This window comes from Excalfactoria chinensis, chromosome 23 (genome assembly GCF_039878825.1).
Source record: "Excalfactoria chinensis isolate bCotChi1 chromosome 23, bCotChi1.hap2, whole genome shotgun sequence".
Taxonomy (NCBI): domain Eukaryota; kingdom Metazoa; phylum Chordata; class Aves; order Galliformes; family Phasianidae; genus Excalfactoria; species Excalfactoria chinensis.
Window position 1 is genome coordinate 3,885,844 of NC_092847.1, and position 27,219 is coordinate 3,913,062.

At 59.0% G+C, this 27,219-nt stretch overlaps 1 protein-coding gene across 6 annotated transcripts in view; it reads left to right on the forward strand.

Moving 5' to 3' along the window:
* The window catches only part of FOXP4 (forkhead box P4), a 35,429-nt gene extending 13,018 nt beyond the window's left edge, over positions 1 to 22,411 (forward strand). For 3 of the 6 annotated variants that reach the window (XM_072355920.1, XM_072355921.1, XM_072355923.1), the window contains exons 3-17: positions 4,027 to 4,116; positions 8,870 to 8,992; positions 10,341 to 10,427; positions 13,088 to 13,238; positions 13,406 to 13,610; positions 13,810 to 13,914; positions 14,817 to 14,904; positions 15,928 to 16,011; positions 16,431 to 16,632; positions 16,723 to 16,799; positions 16,940 to 17,041; positions 19,336 to 19,457; positions 19,543 to 19,609; positions 19,822 to 19,988; positions 20,190 to 22,411. In XM_072355920.1, the coding sequence (XP_072212021.1) occupies positions 4,027 to 4,116; positions 8,870 to 8,992; positions 10,341 to 10,427; positions 13,088 to 13,238; positions 13,406 to 13,610; positions 13,810 to 13,914; positions 14,817 to 14,904; positions 15,928 to 16,011; positions 16,431 to 16,632; positions 16,723 to 16,799; positions 16,940 to 17,041; positions 19,336 to 19,457; positions 19,543 to 19,609; positions 19,822 to 19,988; positions 20,190 to 20,337 (1,818 nt within the window). In that variant the 3' untranslated portion in view covers positions 20,338 to 22,411. The remainder of the gene's footprint in view (positions 1 to 4,026; positions 4,117 to 8,869; positions 8,993 to 10,340; positions 10,428 to 13,087; positions 13,239 to 13,405; positions 13,611 to 13,809; positions 13,915 to 14,816; positions 14,905 to 15,927; positions 16,012 to 16,430; positions 16,633 to 16,722; positions 16,800 to 16,939; positions 17,042 to 19,335; positions 19,458 to 19,542; positions 19,610 to 19,821; positions 19,989 to 20,189) is intronic. The other 3 variants (XM_072355924.1, XM_072355925.1, XM_072355926.1) reach the window with 3 other exon arrangements.
* Positions 22,412 to 27,219: the final 4,808 nt, after the last annotated feature.

Here is a 27,219-nt window from a genome sequence, read left to right on the forward strand (position 1 = left end):
TGTGGGTTGGGGGGCATGGAAAGCCAGCACTCAGTGCCCCCACCTGAGCTTGTAGAGCCACCAGTGGCTTTGAACTCGGGCTTGCTTTTATGGGACATTTCCCAACAAGGTGTTGTGCTCTGCCCTCATTTTTCGGGTTGGTTTTGGAGCTGTGAGCTGTGCCTTTGGGCTCTGCATCCAATGGAGCTGGAATCCAGATTCTCTCTGTGGGTTTGGACCAGAGCTGCTGGGCTGGGCTCAGGGTTTGGTTATGTGGTGCTGGGGATCCCTGCTGTACCCCTGAGGGAGGTCTGTGCATCGTGAGGTGGTCGAGACCCTTTGGAGCTGCTCTGTGCCCTCCTGGCTCCTGCTCTGGTCCATCCCAGCTCATCTCTGTGCCATCCATCCATCCCATTGGAAGCACCTCCCAGGCTCTGGAGGGACCAGAGCAGCCGCACACCCCCTCCCTTCCCTCTCCCCCGGCCCAGGGGACGGCGTTGCCCTGAAATCCTCAGCTTTCAATGGAGGGGCCCCGGCTGCCGAGCCTGAATAGCGCGCACGGCTTTGTGCCGGGGCTGGCGGAGGGGAGAGGTCGGCCGGGGGCATGGGAGGGCGGCCCGGCCCCCAGCATCTCCCCCCATCGTTGCTGTGGGAACGCTGACAGACCTCCAGCATGCCGGCATCCGTGCCCCAAAGAGCCCATCCGGGGCTGTTAAGGAGGGGGTTGGACCCACGGGTTGGACCTGGCCCCATCCCCATGGGGGAAATGGGGTGGGGGGCGCTGCCCAGTGCTGGGGTGTGGGACAGGGCAGCACTGGGGCTTTGGGGTATTTATGTGTGCTCTGGGGCCGAGGGGCTGTTGCTGCTTGGGGGGGTTGTGCAGAGCAGGGCCCTGAGTGCTGGGGTTGGTTTGGAGCTCATGGGGTCCCCTAGATTGCTCCAGAAACGTGCGGACGCAGGCAACGTGGAGGGCGAGTTATTGGGGGAAATAAGGCTCCAAAAGAAAAGCAGCAACTTTGAGAAGTTGGATTGAGAGCGTCGGGCACAAACACAGGAGGGATTTGGGGCAGGGGTTGGGGAGCCCCACAGTGCCCTCAGATTGTGGGTCTGACCCCAATCCTGCACAGAGGGGAGGGATGGGAGCGATGGGTGCCCGCACTGCTGCCAAGGGCCGCCCAGCACACTTTGTTCCTTTCCCTGTGTCATTTTCTTCATTCTGCTCTTTTTTGAGCCATTTGGTTCTGGTTAAGCTCGGCCGGGGCTGGGCTGGGTGGAAGTGCTGTTCAATATGGCATCATTTACCGTTAATATCCATCTAAAAATATCCGCGCCTCCTTTTAACAGCTCTGCTCCTGGAATGTCTCCATGTCATTTTTAGGAGCTTTGTGTCAAAACGCCGCTGCTTTTTTTGCTTCTTCTCCTTTTTTTTCCCTCTTTTCCTCCTTTTTTCCTTCCCCCTTTTTTTTTTAATTTTCTTTTTTCCTTCTTTTTCATTTTTTTTTACCTTTTTGTTTCATTTTCCTTTTTTTTTTCCTTTTCCTTTTTCCTATTTTCTTCCTTTTTATTTTGCCTCTTTTTTCCTTTTTCCTCCCCTTTTCTTTCCCTTCATTTTCTTCCCTTTGTTTTTTCTCGATTCCTTTCTGTTTATTTTTTCCCTTTCATTTTGTCACCAAACAAAACCCAGCAGTTTCTCACCCCATCCCCTGGTTGTGTACACAGCTCTATAGGGGTGGGATCCCTATAGAGTGGGAGTGCTGGGTCCCTATAGGACCTATAGGTCCTATCCCTATAGGATGGGAGTGCTGGGTTTTGTCCAGGGGGGGCACCTGTACATGGATGGCATCCAGGCACTTCTTAGGTCCTTCCTTCACCTCTTTGCAGTGCTTACAAAAGGAAAGAAGCTCAAGTATTAAATGAGCAGAGCCCAGCCAGGATCCAGTGCTGTTGTACCCCCAGCTCATAGCACTGCAGAGGGCACAGCCCCACAGCACCAGCTCCCAGAGACACCACAAACTTTTTTGATGGGGTAATTTGCTGATCAAAGGGAGCCGTCCAGGAGCATGATGAATTTGACACAACCCATTCGTTCCTAATTACGGGTAACGTGCTAATGACTCTTGAATGGCACCGTGCAGCGGGCTGTGATTGAAACAAATATCAGACAAAAAATCATCTTTTTGTGCACATGATGGAGCCGGGAGCTGAACACAGCTGTGCTGGGGGAGAGCTGCGCCCCTCTGCCTCCCCATTATCCCAGCACAGGGTGGGGGCTGCACCCCTCTGTACCCCTGGGAGAGAGGATCCTGGAGCTGTGCTGAATGGATGCATACAGCTCTATCTATAACCAGGACGGCCCATATATTCCTATATAAACAGGGTGCCCCATAACTGTGGTGCTCTATAATGAGGGTGCCCTATAGAGAAGGTGCCCTGTAACTGTGGTGCCCTATAACCAAGGTGCTCTATAGTGTTATAGTCTATAACAAAGGTACCCCATCACTAAGGTGCCCTATAGTGAGGGTCTCTATAACCGCAGTGCCCTCTACAAGGATGCCACAATGTCTTTCCTTGGCCCTGCAGGTTTCACCGTTCCCCTCCCACCTGTCGGCTCCTGAGCACCATTTCCCTTTGATCCCATACAGCATTTCAGGGCTCTGCGCAGCCTCCCATGGCTGAGCCGAATGGAGGCAGCGGTGTGGGGGCAGCGGGCGCTGTGGGGGGGGGTGCCCTGTGTGCGGTCCTGAGGCCATGCCATTTTTTTCCTGTAAATCTTGTAATTTCGTGCTTGAGAGCACACCAAAGTGAGGCAGCCAGCGGGGAGTGAATTAAATTCCCCCCTGAGAGGCAATGGCTCGGCCCCCTGCGGCCCCACTGCTGCCATGGGACACCGGTGGCACTGTGCCCCCCAGTGCCCTGCCTGCCCAGTGCTGCTGCCCACCAGCATTGGTGATGCTCAGCGCAGAGCCTGCAGCAATCCCAGGCCCTCCTGGTGCCTTACAGCTCCTCACTCCCATTGGTGCACAAAGAGCAAACAGGGCATGTTGGGGGTGTGGGGAGAGAAGTGCTACAGGGGTCTCCTGCGGGCGTCGGGCAGCAGCTCCATGCAGCCCCCAAAGCTGCAGATGGATTCCATGCAGTGTGGGTGGAAGAAGCAAAGCCCTGCACAGCTCTGAGAAATGGACTCATAGAGAGCCCTGAGAAGCTGCCCAGGGGCACAGATGTGCATGGGGCTGCTCTGCACAGGGCAGGGCTGTGCGCAGGGCTGCAGTCCCAGCCCCATCCCCAACCTGCTCCGCAATGCAAAGCAGCTTTGCATCAGCTCCCTCCACCCTTTGGCTTTTAACTGGAATTACTGTTTTCATTTTGAAAAGTAATTAAAACATCAGACCTTGAGCTGTCATAACTGTCACATGGCTTTGTGTGCGCATTACCGATGCGCATCTATCGCTGTTAATAGCATGGAAGTAACGGGGCCCGGGGAGGAGCGTGCCCTGCACCAGCTCTGCAGGCCACAAGAGCTGAGATTCTGCTTTATTTCTGCACTTTGGGTGCAGCGATGAGTTTGTCAGCACTTAGAGCCTGCGCCTTCTGCTGCCGTGAGACTTCTCGGCACGATGCCGCTAACGGAGGCGTCCTCCTGCACTTCCCACAACCCCAATCCGGGCAGCAGCGGGAAGCTGTGCTGGAAGCTGTGCTGGAAGCTGTGCTGGAAGCTGTGCTGCACGCTGTGTGACGGCACCCGGTGTCTTTGGGCACGTGGCACGGCAGGTGCTGGCTGTGTGCAGTGCTGTGATGCTGGGTGCATGTTGCCATGGGAAGGCGCTGGGTGCTGCGGAGGGGGCCGGTAGAGCAGGGTGAGTGCTTTGTGCCTGGATGAGCTGGTGGTGCAGGAGAGCATCGGGCGCTGCCCTCCTTTGTGCCCCCTTAACCAAACCCACAGGGAACCACGGTGGGAGGACCCACAGCTGAAGGGCGAGTGAGCCCGGAGGGAGGAGGAGGAGGCAGAGGGCCCCTTCCCACCGCCCACCCCGTGTGTCTCTTTTGCAGGCTCTCCAGGTGGCACGCCAGTTCCTGCTGCAGCAGGCCGCGGGGCTGAGCTCCCCCAGCAGCAATGAGGGCAAGCAGCCGGCGGTGCAGGTGAGCCCCAGGACCTCCCCCTCTACGGAGCTTTTTGGGAAGGGCTCGGCTGCAAAGCGGCGCTGATGCGCAGGGCCGGGCAGTGCCGTCTGTGGGATGGCCGCAACGCAGCGGGAGCCCAGAGAGAGAGACTGATGCCCTGCAGAGCTCCAGAAAGGTGCCAGGGTTTGGTGCGTCAGCCCCTGGCTGCACACATGTCCCATTCCTTTGGCTGCTTCTGTAACGGCACGATGGGAAGGAAAGGGTTGCTCGGGGTCAAGGTTGTGTTTGGGGGAAAGGTCCCCCTGGGGGACATGGGCACAGGAGGGATGGTGGCATGGAGAGGAGGGCACCGGGTGCCACTTCGCCTTGGGGCAGTGTTTGGGTGGAAGCGCAGAGCTCCCTGGTGCTGGGGGAGAACTCGTACCCACAGGTAGGCACTGGGTTAGGGGCAGTCCCTGGGGCTGGAGCCAGCTGGGTCCTTGTGCAGGGGACCCATGGGGTGAGTGTTGGTGGCACTGAAAAGTGGGCTTCCAGTGGACACAGTGCCATCGGGGGGGGTGTCTTCTCCTGGCTCCGTGCCTTGGCCAAAGGAAAGTGCAGAGAGAAGGGAGAAAAGGGGCAGAGAAAGTGGGGGGGAAGCAGGGGTGAGCCCAGAGAGCAGGGGAGGTGAAAAGAAGCAAAACCCAAGTGAATGGGAAGTGACAATTTAAATAGCTGTGCGGAGGGGCTCTCCCTTCAGGCTAATTAAATTTATCGGAGAACAGCAGGTTACCTTATTAGAGCCACGTGGGTTTAATTAACAAAGGAAAGTAATTAGCACGCTCGCTTCCCAAGCTGGAGGTCCTGCCTGTACCAGGTGGCAGGGAGGGGGCTGTGTGGGGCTGGGAATGGGCTCCGGTGGGCTCCTCTCCACCCAGAATGGGAGCAGAGCACCAAGATGAGGCCATACCCTGTGCCCTTCCCCTTTGCTTTTTCTCATGCTGCTGAATTGCATTTTGGTTGCAAGCAGCCTCTGGCCCCTTGGTGAGGTTTCTTTCTGCTTGGGGTGCCCCATCCACCCTGTGCTCCTGGCCTTGCCTTGCTGTCTCCTTTGGAGGTTGTATGGCCAGGGCATGGCTAAATTTCAGCGTGCATGCAGTGCCACTTCTCCCTGAGCCACGTGGGTGCCACTGTGTCCCTGTGGGGCCAGGGGGGACCCACAGCCCTACACCCCCAACCTCCATGGGTCCGAGCAGCAGTGAGTCAACGTGAGCTGCAGACAGGCGGCCTTTTTCCAGCGGTGTCTGCAGGAAGGAAATGCAGTCACCACATGGAAAATACCACGCGAGACAAAGGCAGTAAGAGTGAAGTCACGTTCCGGTAAGCGCTGTGCGCTGCTGGCCGGCCGGCTGCAGCAGGGTTAACTGCATCTGCTGCCCTCCTCCCTTTGTGTTGCAAAAGAACTTGTGAAAGTTGTAGACGTGAGTCAGAAATAGCTCATAACTCAGCAGCCCGGCCTCTTCCTCCCCTGCCCAGCAGCTGGAGCGGGATTGCGCGGGGGGAGATGGGGATTAAGCGGGCTGCTTTGAAAGGAAGTTTATCTGACGGCGGTGGTGTGGGTGAGACTGGCCAGGAGGCTGCGGGGCGAGGAGGAGGAGGAGGAAGGCTGCATGCCGGTGCTGAGCACCCAAACCCAAAGCGCTGTGGGTTCCCCACTGCTGGGGTTGGGAGTTGGTGGGGCGCTGTGCCAGCAGCAATATTAATGGCAGTCGGCAGCGGCGTGCTCCTGAAAGCAAACAGGGAGCTGCTGCTGGGTGCGATAGGGATCGCGGGCAGTGTGTTCCGTGTGAACCCTCGGTGCCCCCAGATGCCTGGAGGTGTAGCTGAGCACGGAGCCGTGCAGCTGACGTTGGGCTACAGCTGCGGCCCCAGAGCCATCGCCCTGGGACGGTCCAAAGCATTTCTGCTTCTTGGCAGCCTGGAAGTGCTGGTGATGTTGGCGGAGTGGGACAAAGTTGCGACGTTGTGCAGCGAGCTCAGCGCCGTGCCGCTCTCCATGGCTCACAGTGCCCACGTGCTGCAGTATCAGTGCCAGGCTCCATCCATTGCAGTGCCACGGAGTGACCAGAAATCAGCCTCTGGGGCCCCTCAATGCGGCTGCACAGCTCTGAGGGGGGACGGAGCGGCAGCGAAAGGGAGAGGGGCTCAGAGCAAACTGCGGGAAATTGCTTTTCTTTTGTCTGCGGCGGCGGGGAGGGCAGCGGAGCGGAAAAGTGTATTTTGTTGATTTGAAACTGGAGTGAAATGGGTAATGAAGGCAGATCAATACCAGCCCTTCTGCGGTCCTTCTCCTGAAGGAAGGCAGCCGCCCGTCCCGCACCGCACTGTATTTCCATCCGAACACCCAGCCTGTCCCTGCCCCCCATTCTGAGCCCTTCCTCCCCAGCCCCGCTTCCTTTCCCCTGCCAGCAGCCCAGTTACACCCCGTTAGTGCATTGGGTTGATCCCCACCTGGTGAGCGGGGTTGGGGCACAGGTGGGACAAAGCAGGGGCTCTATCTCCTGCCATTCCAAGCTAAGCCTTCAGTTTGAAGCTGTTGCATTTGGGTTTTGGGGCTGTCATGTGGAGATGGGGATGCTCCTTCGCCGTGGCTCCGTGTGATGCTGACAGTGGGATGCCTCACAGCTGGAATGGATGCCCTGCTCCACACCTCGCTCCTGCTCCCACTGCGGGGACGATGCGTTCCTTGCAAGCTGTTGAAAAAGAACGTTAAAGACAAAAAGGAAGAAAGCAAACAGCGTTGCTCCCCAGCCCGGCCAAATCAGCTTTGGCCCCGCGTGGCGCTGAGCTCCCTTTAATACCCGTCTTGTTTTCCGCCCCCAGCCCAGCGCTGGCACGTTGGGATTACAACCCTGAGCACTGGGAAAATCACCCCCGGGAGATGGAGCCGGCCGATCCGCTGCAGCATCGTCGGGTCTGTTTGTGAGGCAGCCAGAGCTGTTCGTAAGCATTTTGCGGGGTGGCAGGAGGCCAGCGGTGAGGCAAGCCCTGCTGTGTGCCCATGGCAGATGCCAGCCCCGGACTGAGCCTGGGTGCTGGGCAGCCTGCAATGCTCCCATCTCCCATGCTGCCCATCCCCAGCTGCATCCCGAGGGCTGCCCCGTGAGCGGAGTTTGCTGCAAGTAGGAATTTCCCATTGGATTCCAAGTTCCTGCCCTGCTCGGAGCCATCACAACATCTGGGCAGGGAGCTGCGCTGCGCCGATGCTCAGCCTCACCCCACCACCTTCCCACGTCAGCCCCGCGTCGGAGCGCGGGAGAAAAAAGGCATTTAATGCAGACAAAGGTTGTATGAAAATATAATTCCGCTTTTGTTAGCAGCCATCAAACTCTAAAAAGCGTCGCTTTTGTTTTCTTGTAACGTTGTGAAAACCTCGTGTCGGATCGAGAGCTGGGGCCCTCTCGACTAATCGCCTCTCCTTTGTGTTTTTAGATTATAGGGGCAATTAGTGTTGTCAAAACCTCTGGCAATTCTCTTTGCTCTTGACAGGGTGTCAGTCCGTTGGGCGAGAAATGGAAGGTGTTATAACTCTCCGGTAATTAGGATGCCTCCGATTGGAAAATGCCAGCAACGGCGGATGAGGGGCCGTGGCATGGGGGTGGGGAGGCAGCCAGGGCTGGGGGGGGGATGCGTGCAGCAATTAATTAGGGGCTCTCATTCTGAGCACGCTGCCAGCTTGATGAATCAGTGCAGGGAAAGGAGCGGGATGCTCCTCTGCTCCCAGCGCGTGAGCAGACCCTGCGCACATCGCTCCCACCAGATGTTGCACAGCTGCACACTGACACCTGAGCACTGCGTGGGCAGGGGGACGCCGTGGGGTTGGCCATGGTTTGGTTTGGACTCCTCCGGCCCAGCTCGCTGCTGGGGTTGCTGTTGTTGGGTGGGGTGTCATCCCACTTGGTCCGTATCACTGTGCTGGGATGTCCTCGGGCCCCCAGTGCTGCCCCTCTGTGAGCACCCAGCAGCAGTTAATAACTAACCCTGACCCGCTGGTGCCTGGGGGGGCTCATGGTGACAAACGGAGCTCAGCGTGCTCCTGACACCTCCCTCCAGCCCGGTGCCTGAGCAAACAGATAAGCCTTTGCAATCTCCCTTGAAGGTCAGCACGCTCCGGTGCGGCCGGGTGCTGGCGGGGGGAGGCAGTGCTGGGGCTCCTGCCTGGGCTTAGGGCGAGATTCTGCCACAGAGCCACCATCTTCATGGCTCTCTCTTGGTTCTGGAGGTCTTCGGACCCACGTGCTTGGCTTGCACGGAAGAAGCACCCAGGGAGCACTGGGGAGCCATGGCATCATCCTGCAGGCTGGGGCTGGGACTGGGGCTGATGAAGAGCCCAGTCCCACTCTGCTCCATGCTGTGCTTTGCAGATTTGGGTAACAGGGATCTTCCCTTGATACCCCCCTCCTGCGCGCACTGAGAGCCCCACTGAATGCCCAGTGCTGCTTTGGGGTGTTACCCATGCCCATAGGAGGACAGTGGCTGCACCTGAGGCAGTACTGATTCTCAGTGCTTCGTTCCTGCAGGCACCTCTCTGCCTCCAGCACCACATCACATCCCCACGTTGGGATCAGGGCAGTCCCATGTGCCAGGACGGGGCATCTCCAAATGGGATGTGGAGATAGGGGATGCGGGAGGTGGTTGGTGAAGGGTTTGGGATGGGGGCATGCAGGCTGTCAGCATGTGGGGAGGGCTGGGACCAGCAGTGTGCTGACGTGTGTGTCCCTCCTCTCCGCAGGTCCCTGTGTCTGTGGCCATGATGTCCCCGCAGATGATCACGCCGCAGCAGATGCAGCAGATCCTGTCCCCACCGCAGCTCCAGGCCCTCCTGCAGCAGCAGCAGGCAATAATGCTGCAGCAGGTAATGCCGCTCCCCCTGAGGTTCCCAACTTCCCTCTGCCCTTCCCCGGGGGTCCCCGGCACATCCTGCACCGGGAGAGCTGCGGGTGCAGCTGCAGAAGGGATCACAGAGCACACAGAGCTGTGCCCTGGGGGCAGCTGGGGGCTGGCATGGGGCTGGAGGCCAGGTGGGTCTGCATGCTTCCACCCAGATCCAGGGCTGATTCTTGCAGCATTCCCACGTGCTCCTCGCGTGTGAAAGGAGCAATGAGGGAAGAGGAGGGAGACAAGGAAAAAACCAAAGCCCAAGTGTGGCACAAAGCGGGGCCGCTCAGTAAACACCTCCGCTGGCGGAGAGAGGGAAGGAGCGATCCCACAAGCATCCTCCCCACCCTTCCTCCTGCCTCCAGTACCTGTTTACTCCAAACAGGCTGATAAGGGCTCAAGGTTGGCCCCAGGGAAAGAACAAAGGGTAAACACTACCCTGGGTGGGTCCTCCCGCAGCCTCTTTGGAGCCGGATAAAGAAACACGTTTGACTGCAAATTAAACAACCCAGGCCGGAATAGCTCGCATTCTCTACCAGAAGAAAACCAAACATCACACCTCTCACCCCTGACCCAATGTTCCCGCAGCCGCGCTCGACCATGCGGCAGAGCCCCGGCTTTGATTGGCTTTCGGGTAAACACCGAGGCCTTCCAAACCTGTTCACCGACAGAAAAAGCAAAGTTGCTGCTGTCAGCGCTGTCAGCCCCGAGCTGATAAAGGCTTCCCGGCATCCTAAGGGGCATTCCTGAGCCAGAGCCACCCACCCGCGCTCGCCCCCCGCCGCCTCCAGCCCCATAAGCCGTGCTGCGCCGTGGGGCCGTGCTGGTGGAAGCTGAGTGGGGCTGAGCGCTGCAGGGCATCACCCTCACTGTGCCTCAGCAGATGGGATGTGGGTCTCCCTGCTGAGTGTCCTCCCTGCACACACAGCCTGCAGAGGGCGTGGGGCGGCGGGGGCTCTGCAGCAACATCCATGGAGTGTGTGGGGCTGGGAGGGGGATTCTCTGCTGCTGGGACGTGGGGTTGCTCCTGTCGGAACAGATGTGCTCACACCTCATCGCTGCCCCATGGAGAGCCCTCTCCTGGGTGTGCGCTCCGTGCTCAGGATGGGGATGGGAGCTTGGGGTTGCTTGGCTGTGGGGGTGCAGAGCTCTCAGGAGGATGCTCCCAGCTTTTATGCCACATGGGATGGCCACAGGGGTGCTGTGCTCGGCACTGGGTGTCTGCAGGAGCTGCGTGGCTGCAGCATGGGGTTGGCAGTGCAGGGCAGGGAGCCAACTGGGTGTTGCTGGTGTTGATCCGTCCTCTCTCCTCCCGTCCCTCCCAGTTGCAGGAATACTACAAGAAGCAACAGGAGCAGCTTCACCTGCAGCTATTGACACAACAGCAAGCCGGAAAGCAGCAACCCAAAGAGGTGAGCTCATGCAGATGGGTTCTGGGCCATCAGATCTGGCTGCAAATAAAAGGGGACCAGCAGGAAGAAAACAAGGCGTGTGCAAATCCCAGCACCTGGGGGAGCAGCAGGGCCCGTCAGAGGGGACGTGGGACTCAGTGGCCCCTGGGACAAATCCTCCCCTCAAGGGGAGGGCAGAGCAGGACTGGCACAGCCCTGCCCCATTGCATGGTCCCAGTTCAGCCATGTGGCAGCAGCACACCCAGGATGCTGTAGTGGGACCCCAGAGCAGGGCTTAGGAACCCTTTTCTCCTCCCTACTCTCTGTACTTGGTGCTGCCAGGGCTGTTCCATGCTGTGCACACTGCTGCAGCCCCAGCGCTGCTGCTGTCTGTGGTGCATGCTGGCACCCACTCGAGCTTTACAAGGCTCTGACTGCGGCTGCCATCGCTGTGCCCACGCGGTGCACAGGGGTCAGCCTTCCTGCAGCCATCTCTGAGAGCTGCAGCTGCTGCTCTGGCTCCAGGATCAGATCTGGCTTAAAGAGAGCGTGGCAACTTGTAATTAAAGCGCTGCAGAGGAAAGGAGAAATGTGTCTGCTGAGAAATGCTGCCGGGGAGAAGGGGCACGGGTGGGTGCCTCAGTGGGATGGAGCAGGGCTGTGGTGTGTCCCAGAGCTGTTTGCTGTGTTGCTTTGCAAGAGAGAACCCTCAGCATCCCAGTGCTGTGCTCTGGGGCTGGGGACATCCCTTCCCCCTGTGGCAAAGGGTGGCCGAGCTGCTGCCATGTGCCATTCCTCCCCAGCCCGCTGTTCCCAGAGCCCTGCAGAGCAAGGGGGTCCCTGTGTGCTCCAATGGAGGGGGCTGCCCCTGCTCCCCCCGGGCCCGCTCCAGCACAGCCCCCCAAGTCCATCCAGGCTGGGGAGGGACGACGGGGGGCCGCCTCTGCCTCACCTCGGCGTCAGCTTAATGAACTGCTCCTGTCAGTCCCTGGTGTCACGCTGAAATTCCTCTTGATGTGCTCATAAATCAAAGTGACGGCGCCTCGCACCCCGTGAGCTGCACCCACTCAGCTGCAGCTAATGTAGGCGGCGCTGGGAAGGTACCGCAGCCCCAAACCAGGGGGGTCACTGCCATGGGGGTGGGGGGACACTGAGGGACCCAGCTGGGTGATCAGAGCCTCGCAGGGAGCCAGGCCAAAGGGTTCAAGCTCTTAAAACACAGCGGGCTCAGCTCTTGCATCCCATCAGGGACCCCCACCAGTAGGTGCCGTGGGTTGGACCCCTGCAGGTGCAGCCTGTGTGCACAGTGCATCCCAAACCCATGTACTTTTTGGCTGTTCAGTGCTTCATTTGCACTCTGGGGTGGGCAGAGGCTCCTGGGGAGGACGTGACACTTGTTGGGGGCGACCCAGACTTGTACTGTGAAGCTGGAGGGACACACACGTGGGTTGAAGTGTGCGGAGCTGCAGAGCAGGGTGTGCCCACAGGGCCTGGTTCTGCTGAGCCGAGTGCCCCGGGGATCCCGATGACTTCATCTGCTGCCAATCTGCCCCTGCTTCCCACCGGGAAGTGCCATGAATGAGGCAGTGTTTGGGGAGCCTAGGCATGCCCAGGGCCCCCGGGGAGGGCGGCGATGGGGCTGGGAGAGAGCAGGGAGAGCCCGGCCCGGCTCCACTATGGGGTGAGGACAGGGCTTGCAGGGGATACGGGTGTCTGCCCGGGGTGCACAGCCCTGTCCCACTCTCCTCCCTGCATCCCAGCCCTGCAGGGCCACAGCATCCAGGGTTCCTCCTTGTGCTTGTCTGAGTGGTACAGTGGGACCCCGTGCACACCATGCTTGCAGCATGCAGGGGTTCCATCCTGCTCTGTGCCCCACAGAGCTGCATTGCCATGGGGGTCAGCACACTGCTGCCAGCCTGGCTCCTCACAGCCTGCAGACAGTGTCGGAGCAAACAGAGGGGTTCACGGGGTTACCAGGCTGCCTGTCCTGCTAATGAGGCCGGGCAGCCCGGGGCAGCTCCCCTCTCATGGCCCGCTTGGATTAGCAGCTGCCTTTCCCTGTCCCTAATTGAATTCTCTCCCCTTCAGTTAATTCTCATGGATTTCTCGGTGCCTCCCCAGAGACCCGTCCTGCCTAACAAGTTTAGGGCTGGTTCCGCCGGTCAGAGCGTGGCAGAGTGGGGGGGGGGAGCCCCCCAGGTCTGTGCCCCATGTGGTGACACCGGGGTGGGCACCCATGGACCACCAGCACTGGGTGCCAGCTGCCCTGCCCTGTGCCCCTCCTATGGGGACTCGTAGTGATCATCTGTGGGGAGTGGGGTGGAAGGAGGGTGTGCACAGCCGGTGTTTGTTAGGGCACATTTTGGGTGCTGGACACCCCTCTCCATTGCTGGTGCAGTGCGGGCAGAGCTGTGCCTCGTGCTCATACAGACACCCAGCTCAGCTCCCTCCCTTTTTTCAGTGCTTTCTCTTTTATTTTTTTCTCCTCTTTTCTTTTTTTTTTCCCACTTTCCTTTTCTTCCCCTCCTCTTCCGATAGATCAAAGCCTGTTCCTGGCGCGGCCGCCAGCCAAGCAGGCCCTGCAGCATGGAGCCACGGCGTGCTGCCCGCACCTGCAGCTGTGCCCCTGCCCTCCCCGGGGCCACAATGCCGCTGCTCACCGTCTCCCTTTTGTCTCCCAGCAGCCGTTAGGGAACAAGCAGCTGGCATTCCAGCAGCAGCTCCTGCAGATGCAGCAGCTCCAGCAGCAGCACCTGTTAAACCTGCAGCGCCAGGGGCTGGTGAGCCTCCCGCCAGGCCAGGGCACCGTGCCCCTGCAGACCCTCCCTCAAGGTAAGGCGTGGGGCTGGGGGGCTCAGCGGGGGGGTCCTGGGGTTGGGGTTTTGTGATGTGGGGATGTGCAGGAGGTGATGATTGGCAACGCTGAGCACTGGGTAGGATGGGGGGAGGTGCTGCTGGGCCGTACCCCCCACTGACGGCTGTGTCCCATCCCCGTGCAGCTGTGTGCCCCTCGGACCTGCAGCAGCTCTGGAAGGAGGTCACTGCCGCCCAGCCTGTCGAAGACAGCATCAAACAAGAGGGTCTCGACCTCACCACCAACACCTCCAACTCTACCTCGTTTTCGGCCGCCAAGGTCTCACCTCCCATTTCCCATCACCCTCTGCCCAATGGGCAGAGCACCATGCACACGCCGAGGAGGGACAGGTAGGGTCAGGCTCTGGCCGTTCTGCTTTTACCCCCGGGGAGATGGGTTGGAGCCAGAGGGTCTGCAGGGTCCCTTCTCCCCCAACCTCTGTTCTGTGATGATTGGGAGCCATGCAGCCGTGGCTGGGGAGGGTCTCAGGGCTGACCCCCAGGAAGTGCCCGTGCTCCCCCCTCCATGGGTCTGTGCCCTCCTCTGCAGCTCTTCCCATGAAGAGACCCCCGGCTCTCACCCACTCTATGGCCATGGAGAATGCAAGTGGCCCGGCTGCGAAACCCTCTGTGAGGACTTGGGACAGTTTGTCAAGTAAGTGCTGCCTTCTGGGGGGGGGGGGGGGGGCGCTGATATTTGGGGCATGCCTGAAATTCAGTCCCCAGGCAATGCAAAAGGGGGAACCTGTGCAGAAGGGGAAAACAGGGCAGGCCGTGCTGCTGGAGCAGGAAAGACCCCGTGCAGGGCTGGGGGTGCAGCTCCCTGCCGGGGGGAGAGGAGGGGAGGAAGCAGATGGCAGCACGGCAGCCGCTGACACCGCTTGTGGGCTCTGTGCTGACTGATTAACTCTGCTGTCGAGGAGCCCTCTGCTAGTGTCAGGGTCAAACAAATTGTTTTCACGCTTCGTCAGAGGTTTACTTAATTAGTTCATTTGCAATTAGATCTCTTTGTAGCCAGGATTTTTAGCAAAGACATCAGAAGGAACTGACGGGCTCTCTCGTTTGCTGCGTTCCCCCCTCCTCTCAGCTGTCTGCTGGTGGTGGGCACGGTGCTGCTCGGCGAGGGCCAGCCTTCCAAAGCCCTCCTGGGCACGGCGAGGGCAGCTGGGACTGTGTGCCACCCTGCCCTCCCCCTGGGACAGGGCCCAGCAGTGCTTTGCTGGGGGAGGATGAGGAGGAGGAGTGCGAAGGCATCCGTTGGTGCCGGGAGCAGTGAGTCAGTGCATCAGGCTGCGTGCCCTCCTGCCTCTGACTCACTGTGTGAAGCCAGATAAGGCACAGCCGAGGCTCTCCAGGCATGTTTGCACGGGGCAGATGAGCCACCTCCGGTTTGGAAAGCAGCACTGGGTTGGCACGGAGGGACCAGGGCTAACAGAGCCACCCCCATCAGGGAGGGGAGTGGTGGTCCGCACAGCAGAGCTGACCCCAGTTGTGGCCTCAGTGGGTGGGGGGCACGTCACTGGCACGTCTGAGCATAAAACCCCACGTTCTCCTCAGACACCTCAATACAGAACACGCACTTGATGACCGAAGCACAGCCCAGTGTCGAGTTCAGATGCAAGTGGTACAGCAGCTGGAGATACAGGTGGGTACGGGGGCTGCTGCAAAGTGGGGTGCTGGGCGAGGAGCCCGAGTGTGGTGTTCGGAGCGTGGCCAAGGGATGCTATTTTGGACAGCAGCTCTTTAAATAGTCCTTTTCCCACTGCCTCTGACTCCCCAAAGTGCTGTGTGTAGTTCACCTCATAGGGAAGGGAGGAGAGAAAAAGGGGGGAGTGATGCTTTTTCATCTGGAGGCTGCAAGGGGTGAAGGAGGGGAGGGCAAGGCTCCGCGTGCTGTCTCTGTCCCCATCCCGTTCCCTGACCCCCCTGGCTCTGAGGGGCCACATTTGAGGCACCCGGCAGTGCTGTCGTCACCCTCTCCCCTGGCTGTCCCTGCTGTGCCAGGTGTCACCACGGGGGACGCAGAGCCTGGGGTTGGGGGAGGGATGCACAGCAGACTCGACCCCCTGCTTCCCCAGTCCAGGGGGGCTGCGCTGCCATCGCCCGCTCTTGGCGTAACACATGGGGTTGAAAGCAATTACCGGGGCTTAAAGAGGGGAGGGAAGGGAGAAGGAAAAAAAGCGAATCCTGAAGGGCTCGCGGAGTGTGCGAGTGGGGAGCTGCCACCACAGCCACCAATTATAAAGTTTTCAGCACGGAGCTCCCGCTGTGTCGGCGGAGAGCGTCTGCATCACGAGGGGGGACCTGTCAGCTCTAATGAGCTCCACGGCAGCGCGAAGGCAGCCGAGCTGCTCCAAACTTGCACAAACTCCACGCCGGCTCCCACCATTAACCCCTCCCAGCCCGAGTTTGAGGGGTTGTGGCAGGAAGGGAAGGTGACGGGAGGAGAGCGCGTGTCAGGTCCCATCGAGCTCAACGCCTCTCCTGGTGCCACAGCGAATATTTCACCCTTCCCTGCGTGCTGGGGAGCGATGGGACGGGGAGCACAATTACTGTGATGCTGTGCGTCTGGGCAGATGGATGGATGGACAGAGGGGTGGACGTGGGGACACGGGCACACTTGGGGATGCCCCCATCCCACCTGACCCTCTCCCCGCTGCCTCCTCAGCTGGCAAAGGAGAGTGAGCGCCTGCAGGCCATGATGGCCCACCTCCACATGAGACCTTCGGAGCCAAAGCCTTTCAGCCAACCTGTAAGCAGACACCTCCCTCCCTGCCCCTCTGCCAACCCACAGCCCCCAGTCCTTCCCTTTTTCCCTGCTCCTTAATCCCCTCTCCCTGCATGTGGCCACTACATGGATGGGCTTCTCGGGATGTGTGTCATGTTCTCCAGTTCCGATCTCTTGTGGCAGCATCAGTGCATGGCATGGGGCAGAAGTGAAATGCTGCTCGTATTGGCACATGGTGCTGCTTTGGGCATGGGTGCATCCCATCCCTACCCGGTATCTGCATCCCCATCCCATGGTACATCCCACCCCCAGCAGCTCCCCCTGCCTCACCTCCTGCCCACAGTCTGCACAATCCCACTCCCAGTGCCCGAGGACCCCAGTGTCCCCGCACACCCAGACCCACACTTTCCCCGCTCCCATCCGCTCTCCCTTCCTCCCCGCAGCTGAACCTGGTCTCGAGTGCTACCCTCTCCAAGAGCACCTCGGACACGTTCCCTGACGGCTTACCTCATCCCCCCACCTCTGCCACGGCCCCCATCACCCCGCTGCGGCAGGGCCCCTCCGTCATCAGCTCTTCCACGTTACACAGTGTGGGGCCCATCCGCAGGAGGAACTCGGAGAAGTTCTGCACCCCGATATCTTCAGGTGAGCGCAGGGACGGGGCTGCGGGGCTGGCAGTGCAGAACGAGGCTGGGATGCCATCACCCCTCCATCCCCTTCTCGTCCTCCCTGCAGAGCTTGCACAGAACCATGAGTTTTACAAGAACGCGGACGTCCGGCCGCCCTTCACGTACGCCTCGCTCATCCGGCAGGTGAGTGGCTCACCCCAAAGCCCTGCCTGGGCAAAGCCGCTCCCTCCCGTCACTGCAGCAGGAGGCAGGAGCCCCTCTGACTCTTTGCACGAAGGTCAGGCTCTTTGTAAGTGATACTCTGTCCCCTCTTGGCTCCCCAGGCCATCCTGGAGACCCCCGACAGGCAGCTGACGCTGAACGAGATCTACAACTGGTTCACCAGGATGTTCGCCTACTTCAGGAGGAACACGGCCACGTGGAAGGTGAGAGCGCGGCACTGGTTACTTGGAAATCACCCAGTGGGAGAAGAGCAAGGGACCGCTTTGCAGATGGAAGGGGCTGCTGCGATGGGTTGCTCTGGAGCTGGGCTTCCCATGCGCTGCTGAAGCAGGGCAGCCGAAACCTGGTGCCGGTTGGTGCGTGTGGGTGATGCGGCACCGTGCAGCCCGGTGTCCCCCTCACGGCACACGGCAGCACTGCAACTGGCCGAGCTGCGCTGAGCATCGAGTGGGGCTGTGCTGGTTTCTCCTGTGCTGGGGTTTGGCCGTGGGGCAGAGAGCCGTGAGTCCATCTGGCACAGCCCTTTCCCTGCCCCGTGCATCAGATCCCTCACCTGTGCAATGAAACTCCCCGTGCCCAAGGCCAGGTTTCTTTTGAAGGACGGGGATGCACAGGAAAAAATCACCTCATTTCCTTCCTCCAGAAAACTGACATTTCTGAGGTTCCTCCCTCAGCCCCAAGTTTCCCCCCAGGGCCCCATCCCCTCACTGGGGCAGAGCCATGGAGCAGTGGGGGGGTCCTGAGCTGGAGGGCATAGAGCAAACATCATTAGAAAGGCAAAGAGGAGAAGCAAACAGAGCAGCCAGGTCTGGCACTAAACAAACACTGTTAAACTACAAGAGCTATGTATGGGTGAGTTGTGGACCCCCCAGGATGGGCAGCACTGCTCCATGGCACACAGGGTGGCTCATGGGTGACATCTGGCACCTGCTCAGTGCCACCAGCACCGTGTTCTCTCCAGAGCTGGGGTCCAGCCAGGTGGGAACAGTTTGGAACCACTGTGTGGGGGGGGGGAAGAGGGAGGGGTGCCCCTCATTCCCAGCACTTCCAAAGGGATTCGCTCCACTTCTGCCTCGTGCAGGTACATCCCTGCCAGCACCTCCCCAGCACAGTGCTGTTGTGAGCACTGGGCTGCCAGGGGGCACTGGGGGAGGGATGCTGCCGGCTCAGTCAGGCTCTGAGCGTGCCGTGCACCCTGCTTCTAACTGGGGCTTTGTTTGGCCGACCAGCCCCCTGCGTGTGCAGGAAGGAGGAAGGGAAGGAAGTCCTGTGTTTGCTGGCCCGAGGACGGGGGTTCAAGGGCGGCGCTGGATCCTGTCCCCCCTCCCTGCCTGGGGCTGAGGGTTTGCAGTGAGGGCACAAGGACAGGGAGATGGGGAAAGTGGTGTGGGATTCCCTGTGGGGTTCCCGGCTCCCTCCACCCATACTGGACTGGGAGGACGGGGAAGACCTTTGGGGTCGGCTGGAGGGATGGGCAGAGAGGAGGGAGGGTGAGGGGCTTTTGTTTCCATCCTCCCATTAAAAAAGGGGTTGGGGGGGGGGACGACAGTGCTGTGTGCTGTGAGTTTCCGGGAACTCTCACACTCGGTGATGGGGGGGGCAGTCCTTGCCTCTCCTTCTGCCTTGTTGTGCTGGCCGGCTCCTTTGTTTATACAGCCCCCATTCGACCTTTTAAATTGCTGTTAATGTTTTAGCGTAACGAATTAGTCTCTCATCACGAATCAGGACTCGAAATAAAATAAAAAGGAAAAAAAAAAAAAAAGAAAGAAAAAAAAAAAAAAGAGAGAAAAAAAAGAAAGAAGAAAAAAAAAAAAACAAAAACCCTCGGAGGCCAACTTCCTGAAATTGGGGTCATTCTCATTTGCAAGGCAGAGAATCTGAGAACCTTAATGCAAGGAAATTTATTCAAAGGCAGAGCCCCGGCGTGATTAGGCCCTTTGTAATTATAGCTCGGAGAGATTCCACTCCAGCCTCCTGCCTCCCTCATGGATTAGCAAGTGAGTCGGAAAAATACACAGGATTTAATTAGAGGCAAATTAAAATTGGTAATGAAATAGGGGCAGTAGCAAATGGCAGGGAGTTGGAAGGGGAAAAGGGAGCCAGTATCTCTCGGGGCTGCGCTGTCTGCCTACGTGTGCGTCTCTTTATTTTACATTTAGAGATGTAAAGATGGTCGACGTAAAGAAGAAAGGGAGGGGAAGGACCCAAAAGGGATTGGAGGGGGGTGGGGGGGAAGCAAGGAGGAGAGCTGGTGTCCGCAGCAGGTGCTCAGGTCCCCGCTGGTGTCACTATCCCTTGTTCTGCTCGGTCCCCATCCCAGTGCCAGCATCAGGCTGAGGGTCACGGCATCACAGAGCCTTCACCTTGGGACAGGCTGTGTCAGCCCAGGGTGAGCGGTGGCAGCGTGGGGGCTGGGGGGGATGAGGGGGAGGGCGGCTGTCAGGCTGTGGGTGTCAGGGCACGGCTGTGCTGCTGAGCTCATCGTCCCCTCCTGCAGAACGCCGTCCGCCACAACCTGAGCCTGCACAAGTGCTTCGTGCGCGTGGAGAACGTCAAGGGCGCCGTGTGGACCGTGGATGAGCACGAGTACCAAAAGCGAAGGCCACCAAAGATGACAGGGTGGGTGCCATCCCCCCCCCCCTCTGCTGGCAGCACTGCGGCTCTCGGGGCCGGCGGCGCTCAGGCTGCTCTCTGTCTTCTGCAGGAGTCCGACTTTAGTCAAAAACATGATTTCAGGACTCGGTTACGGAGCACTTAATGCGAGTTACCAGGTGAGGATGCTCCGCTCACCCCCATCCCCTGCAGCACGCAGCCAGCCCTGCCCTGCCGTGGGCACGCTCCGCTTCCTGTGCTGGCTGTGCACAGCTGTGATGCTGTGCCATCGTGGCAGCGCTGCAGTGGCACTGAGCAGCCTCTGCTGCCCCACGGCAACCCCACTGCACAGCAGAGGCGCTCTCCCATCGCACCCCTTTGCTCGTTGCAGGCGGCGCTGGCAGAGAGCAGCTTCCCACTGCTCAACAGCCCCACCATGATCAACACCAGCTCCGCCAGCGGGATGCTGCACGTGGGCCACGACGACGTCAGCAGCACAGTGGAGCAGGTCAACAGCAACGGCAGCAGCAGCCCGCGCCTGTCCCCGCAGCAGTACAGGTCGGTGGGATGGGGGGTGGCCACGTCCCTGCAGAGTGTGGGGTTGGAGAAGGGGTGATGGCGCTGCTCGGTGCCCCTGCTGGCTCATGGCCCCCACCCAGGGGCGGTCTGGGTTTGCGTGTGGTGAGGGGTCTGGGGGTTGAGTGCCAGTGGGACCATCCCTGTGAGGTGGAGGGCTCAGCCCCACTCTCCCCCCTGCAGCAGCCACCCCGTGCACGTGAAGGAGGAACCAGCTGAGGCTGAGGACGACAACCGGCCCGTCTCGCTGCTGGCCACCGCCACCCAGAATGTGACAATTCCCGACGACAGGGACCTGGAGGAGGAGCTGCCGGTGGAAGACTTGTCCTAAGGACCCCGAGCGCTGCCCGCGCTCCGGCTGCAGACAAAGCCCGGCTCCTGCCTCCCCAAGGTGACCTCTGGCGTTAACCCGTTTCTTCAAGGCACTTCCACAAAGCAAAAGGGTTTCCTTGGGGCACCCGTCCTGCTCCCCGCTGCCTGGTGACTGGTGGGTCCCCGGAGTGGGGGACGTGCGGCAAAACAAGAAACAAAACCCCCCGAGCTGAACGTTGTCCCCCCTCCTCCCTCGGTTAGTAACTGGTGAACGAGGATGGTAGATTGTTTCTGTCCGAAGTCGTCCCTCCTTCCTTCCCCACACCCACACTCCAAGGAAGGCTCCTCCATCCCCTCATCCCGTGCCGTGTGGCTGTGGGTTCTCTCCAAGATGTGGCTCCAGGATGTCCCCAGACCCCCGGCGATTGCCCCAGGGAGGCAGGACCCCTCTGCCGAGCCTCCTCCCAGCGGGTTTTGCACTACGAGGACCCGCGGTCTTTTCCCACACGCTGCCTCCATCCAGCTTTGGGGGAAGAAACCGCAGAAACGGGGCTGAGACCTGCACTGCAGCCTCACCACCATCCTGCGCCTGCTGGGATCCCTCATGCCTGCATGGCCCAGATGTCACCACCGCTGGTGCCGCCCAGCCCCTGCGTGCCATCCTCCAGTCCCCAACACCACCGGGCTGGTGGCATCCAGGTGGTGACAGCCATCCTGGCCGGGCACTGAAGACAAAGCTCCAGCTGCATCTTGGCGTTGGGTGCAGCGGGTGATGGCTCCCGTGGCCAGACCTATATAAGGCTGGGATGGGAAGAAGCTTGTCATTGCAGCTGGGATGGGCTCTGAGTCCTGCAGGAGCTACATAGGAGGCTGGCACGTGGAGTCCCACCAGCAGAACCCTGCCCGGGCTCTGGCACTGCCATCCACACCAGGGTGGGATGGGCTCAGCCCCAGGCCAGGCCCGCTGGAGCCGGGCTCTCCATTCCCCATTTTGCCTTCATTCTGTCCTCTTGTGTGTGTTGCGCGTCTGCATCCAGATGGGAAGATACCAAAAGATGTCTAGAGACAGCAGGTCCGTAGTTCAGGTGAACAGATGGTATTGATGCCAAAAAGAAATGTTAATAATAATGAGAACGACACAACCAAACACCCCTCTTCTCCCTGCGCTTTCTTTCTCTGGTGGCAGTGGTGGTACCCTGGGCTCCCCACGGCCTGATCTGTACCCAACACCCCTCCTGCCCTGGGGGTGCCGTTTGGTGCTGCCTGGCTGCAGCATTTCTCTAGGCTCATCCCTCCTCCTTGTTCCTCTGCTGTGAGGCACTGAGAGCCACTCTCCAGTGCGGTGGGGCTCTGTGGGGCACCTTGTGGGTCTGCATTCTGTGCTGAAAATGGGACACGTGCTGTGGGGCACAAGCAGGGGATCCCCAGGTGAGCACTGTTTTGTACCCGTGTGTCTCCTTGGCGATGTCCCCAAGGTGCTGGTGACCCTGCAGCACGTATCCCCTAATTCAGGTAACTGTAACACCCGCACAGAGATCCCACGAGGTCGAGCAAAGCCACCCACAGCTTGGGGGAGCGTCCCCTTGTTGCACCATCCGGGCGACGCTGAACCCCAAAGCTCACCCTGCTGGGGGGTCACCAGCATCCCCCGTACACCCCCCCAAAAACAAACCCCAGTAATCCCAATCAATAACGGTGGGAAGATCCCTCAGTGCAGCTCGCCGTGCCGAGCGGAGCACGAAGCGCTGCCGAGCTCAACTCTCGCTAGGTGTCCCCACTCGCCCCGCGTTCCGCCGCTCCATCGCCGCAGGCGCACAAGCGGAGCGCAGCGCCGAGCATCCCCGCCTGCCCCCACCAAAGAAGGCGAAGGGGTTATTTCCCCCCCCACACACACACACACACACACACGCTCACGCCCCCCCTTCCCTTACAGCTTTATTATTTTTTAATATTTGTTTTCGGTCTTTTTAAGTTATTGTTTTAAACAAGTTTACAGCTCCGCGTGGAGGTGTGGATGAAGGTTGGCCGGTGCCGTGCGCTGCTGCTTTCCTGCCCTGCGGAGGGACGTGGGGAGGGGGCACGAGGATCTCTCTGCCGTGTTGGTGCCCCCCCCCCCCTCCCCCCCCCCCCCCCTTCCGCCCCCACCTGCACTCATTACAGCTCAGTTTCCCCTCAGCAACCATCCAGGCTTCATTTTTATCCTTCCAACTTAGGAAGATTTCTTCTTTTCTATCCATACAAACACTGGCAGTGCTTCCCCCTCCCACTCCCCAAACCCCTCCGTGCCCTTTGCTGGAGCTTTCAGCATCGCTGCTTTAGGGGTTGTGTGGAGCATTTGATCCCAAATAGGGCAGCCTCCCATGCCCTCCCATCTCAGTGGGACAGTGTGGCCAAGGGGTGCCAGGCAGGAGCCATTGTCCCCAAGCATGGGGACAGCCAACAGAGCCTGCTTTCCTCACATGCTCTGAGGTCCTGAGCACCCCGATGGCCTCGAGGAGGGGACGATGTGCCCTCTTACCGTTCTTCCCACTGAGGGGATGCTGCATTCTGGGGGGTTCAGGCAGAGCTGGTGGCACTTGGTGGCTCTGGTGACGCTTTGCTGATGTCTGCAGCCCTGCATCCCTCTGCCTGCGCGCTCTGCACAGCTCCCACTGTTCCTCTCATGGGGCTGCGTGTTTCCATAGCTGCTCCCTTCTCTTCTCAGCTGCCCTCTGGGGATTTCATTTTTTTTAGCAGCTCTTCCAACCTTGTTTTCCTGCACTGGGCCGAGCAAAAGCACGCACAGCGTGGGCACGCAGCACAACGTGGGCACGCAGCACAGCATGGGCACGCAGCACAATGTGGGCATGCAGCACAATGTGGGCACGCAGCACAATGTGGGCACGCAGCACTCCAGCACCTGCACACCTGCTGTGCCCCCCCTCAGGCTGCACTTTGTGATGTTTCAGCTTTTCTAGTGGTACAATTCCCCCAAGCTCCCCCCCCAGAACCGCAATGAGGTCCCTCCTTGCACCCCCTGACCCCTCCCCGCCCTGTGCCCTATAGGTTGTTAGCCGCAATCCTGGCTCGCGAGAGCACCATATATATATATATATATATATTATATATATATAAGTAAATATATAAATATAAAGGAGGTTTTTTAAAAAAACAGAAACAAAAACAAAAAGATGCCCAGGTTTGGGCCGCCCCACAGCTCCGAGCCGTGCCTCCCCTCCAGCCACAGTGGGACCGCGGTGGGGGGGGCCGTGGGTGCCACGCATTGCCCTGCTGCTCTCAGCCCCATCCACACCCTGCACCCCACCAGGGATGGAGCCCCCCACACCCCGGGTGCGTGTTTCCTTTTCTGCCAGTTGGGATTTGTACAGAATTCCACATCTTACCTCAAACACGTGCCCGGCGTGGGGGGGGGGGAGGGAGGGGAGGAAGGATTGAGGACCAAACGCAGCGCGTGGCGGAGCCCCTCTGTCTGTATATACGGAGATTTATATATACTGGTTGGAAACCCACTACCACCAACTGTTCTGTCCCGTTGGGGTGTTGGTGCTGCTCATGGGGGGCACCTCCCGTGGGTGAAGGCGTTGCTCTGCTCTCTCTCACTGATGTCCCGCAGGATGTGCTCTGTTTTCAATGTCTTTTTTTTTTTATAATTATTATTATTATTATTATTATTTTTAATGCTGATTCGTTTCGTGCAGAATCGGTGGAGGGGGGGTGAGGAGGGGGCTCAGCGTGGGGGCAGCGCTGGGTGCTCGGGGTGGGGGGGGGACAGCAGCAGCCCAAACTGCATTAAACCAAAGGGTTTCTGTGCTTTGTTTACATGACCGTCCCGCGTCCCCGCCCAGGAGAAAGTCCCCACATTTGGGTTTTTGTCCTGGAAATGCTGCGGGACGTGGGGGACGGGATGGAGCCGGGCAATGGGGACACCCCCCCATCCCCGTCCCCCAGCGCTGGGCTGAGAGCCCCTCATGGTGCGGCCCGGAGGGGTGGGGGGAGCATCACCCACCAACACTTCTCCTTCATTTCCCTATATTTTTCCCCCTCGTTGCCGGGTGGGGCGGTGACTCTGGGGAGGGGCCGGAGGGAGGCAGGTGGAGGGGGGACGTGTATGAAGCCCCTTCCCCACCGCTGCATCCCTCGTGCTGTATAAAGGAAATAGCGTTGCTGTGTATTTGTACTCCGACCTTCCGTGTGTCTGCTTTGGCAGACGGTAAGCCCTTGTACAGTAGGTCTAGCTGCATGTAATCTGTATGGACAATGGCATTATAAAATGCAATAAAATGAATTACCTACCACCTGCTTCGTTGCGGCTGTGGGTGAATGCAGCCTTTGTTGGCTCTCCCAGCACCGCTGTGGACCCCACGTGTGCCATCGCTCCCATTCTGGTGGGGCTGCTGGGTGGGGGTCGTATCCTGCTGGCGCTGCAGCAGCCTTCCCAGCCACGGGTGCTGGCAGCCATGTGATCCTTGTTAGCTGCCAACAAGGGAGGAATTTTTGGTTCCCAGCACAAGTCGGCACTGGAGAGCTGTGTTGGTGGTGGGAGCCAAGAGGAGCTCGGCTTCACTGCAGGTTCAGCCCTCAGCCGTGGGGTTGGATGGGATGGGGTGGCGTGGGATGGTGTAGATAGGATGAGATGACATGGCATGGAATGAGATGGGATGGGACGGCATGGCACAGGATGTCAGGGAATGGTGTAGATGGGGTGGCATGGAATAAGATGGGATGGCGTGGAATGGCATAGGAGGCATGGGATGGCATGAGATGGCATGACATAGGGCAGCTGTGGCCCCAGGAAAGGCAGAAGTGGCAGCTCCAACAGGAGAGTCCCTCCTCATCCTCACCCCCCATGCCAGCAGCCCATGCTCCATCCACTGCACGGGGCTTTTCCAAAGGCTGGCACAGCGGTGAGTTTCTGGCTGTTGGCTGAAGTTAGCTACCAGCAGGTCTGCCAGTCCAGAAAATAACAATAACAAGAATTAAGTAAATAATTAGTAAGTTGGAGACCCTCTAGAAAATAAATAACTAAAGGCCCATAGTGCAGTATCCTCACCAGCGTGTTCCATAGCCCTGGGCCTGGGGATGGGGATGGAATGGAGATGGGGAAAGGTATGAGGATGGGGATGGAGATGGGGATGTGGATGGAGATGAGATGGGAATGGGGACATGGATGGAGCAGATTTTAACTGCTGCAGAGGCCCCCAGCCAGCTCGCAGCCCCCCATTCCACAGCCCAGCTCAATGGCTCACTCCCATCTGTGTCTAGACCTTGCCAATATTAATAGTCTGTTATATCCCCTTTCTCTGCACTGCTGTCTCAGCCAAACTTTCTTAATCTTTTTTCCAGTGGCCATTTTCCAAGGCTCCCTGACCTACAGCCAGCTCGCCCATGAGTTCCTGGGCTGCACTGAGCCCATCTGTGCCAGCTGCGTGCTGCCAGCCCCGGCCCTGAGCACCCATGGGTGCAGGATTCCCCTCCTCACCCCCAGCTCGTGTGTCACAGGGTGGGCGCAGGGCTGGGGCGGCTCTGGGGGCTGCACGTGCCTCTGATGGATTTAACACTTGGAGAAGGAGATCAGAGCTTTCCAACTAGAGATTATTTTTCCTTTTGTTGTTGTTGTTGTTTTGTTTTCCTTTGCTAGGAACGTGCAAGTTTGGTCTGATTGCTAAACCAGTGCATGGCTCCAGGGGGGAGACTGGGACTGGGGACACCCAGCTCACTCCTCCCTGCATCCCTTCCACCAGGGTGCTGCTGTGCCCCATCTCCATGCTCGGCCCTAAAGCACAGCCCCAAGCAGAGTGTGCTGCAGACAGCAGAGAAATAAAGGATCATTTTGATTGTTTTATTGTCAGTTTGTGTGTTTGTTCCTACAAAGAGCATTAAGGAACTGCAGCAGCTGCAGTCAGGGAGAGATGGGACCAAAGGAGCAGTGATGGCTTTCTCTGTGCTTTCCTTGCCCTTGTGCTGTGGTTATACTCCAGCAGTCCCTTCACATGGCAGGCCCGAAACCCTGACCCTGACCCTAATCCTAACCCTGACCCTAAACTTAACCCTAACCCTAACCCAAACTCTAACCCTAACCCTAACCGTAATCACTGCAAGCCCCTGAAGCTGGGGGGACCACGGTGGGGGGCACAGGGCTCTGCTCCAGCACCGCTTTGTGTGGGGTGGGCTGAGCCTGCAGCCCCCCGCCCACAGGATGGAGAACAAAGGGGGTTTGTTGGGCAGTGGGGTGCGATCCGGCCAAGTGGGGGCTGCAGGAAGCAGCGAGATCCCCCCCATCATTCCCCCTTCCCCCCCAGCACTGCCCCTGGGGGGAGCACAGTGCAGAAGGGAAGCCTTTAATTTTTCCATCTTCAAAAGATGAGCATTCATGGGGCCCGTTGACTTTTTTTTTAAGTCTAAATGTCCGCTTCCTATTTATTTATTTATTATTATTATTATTATTATTATTTTTAATATTATTTACAGAAATAGCTCGTGACTCATCAGAAACCTTGGAGCAGAAAACCTCGAACAGAGGGGTCATTCACTGGGAACTGGGAGCTCCATCCCCCCCCCCTCCCCGCTCTGCTCAGCTCAGCTCAGCAGGGCTTTCGGGAGGTTATTTTGCTCCGGGATTTTGTGTGCTGTAACCACGCAGACAGAGCGGGGGGTTGTGGGGTTGTGGCCGTGGCCCTACGCAAACACGGCTCCGTCTGCACAGCCCGGCTCTGTCGAAATACAGCCCCATTGATGGCCGGCTGAGCGCACTCTGCCGCCCGGCTTTGGGGCTTTTTTCTGTTGTTTTCGGACTGCAAGCGTTTTCTTTTCAGTGTTTATTTGTGCTTTCGAAACTGCAAAGAGTGCAGGGCGGGATGGGAGCCTGCGGGTGTTGCAAAACTCACTTCAAACTGCAAAGCTG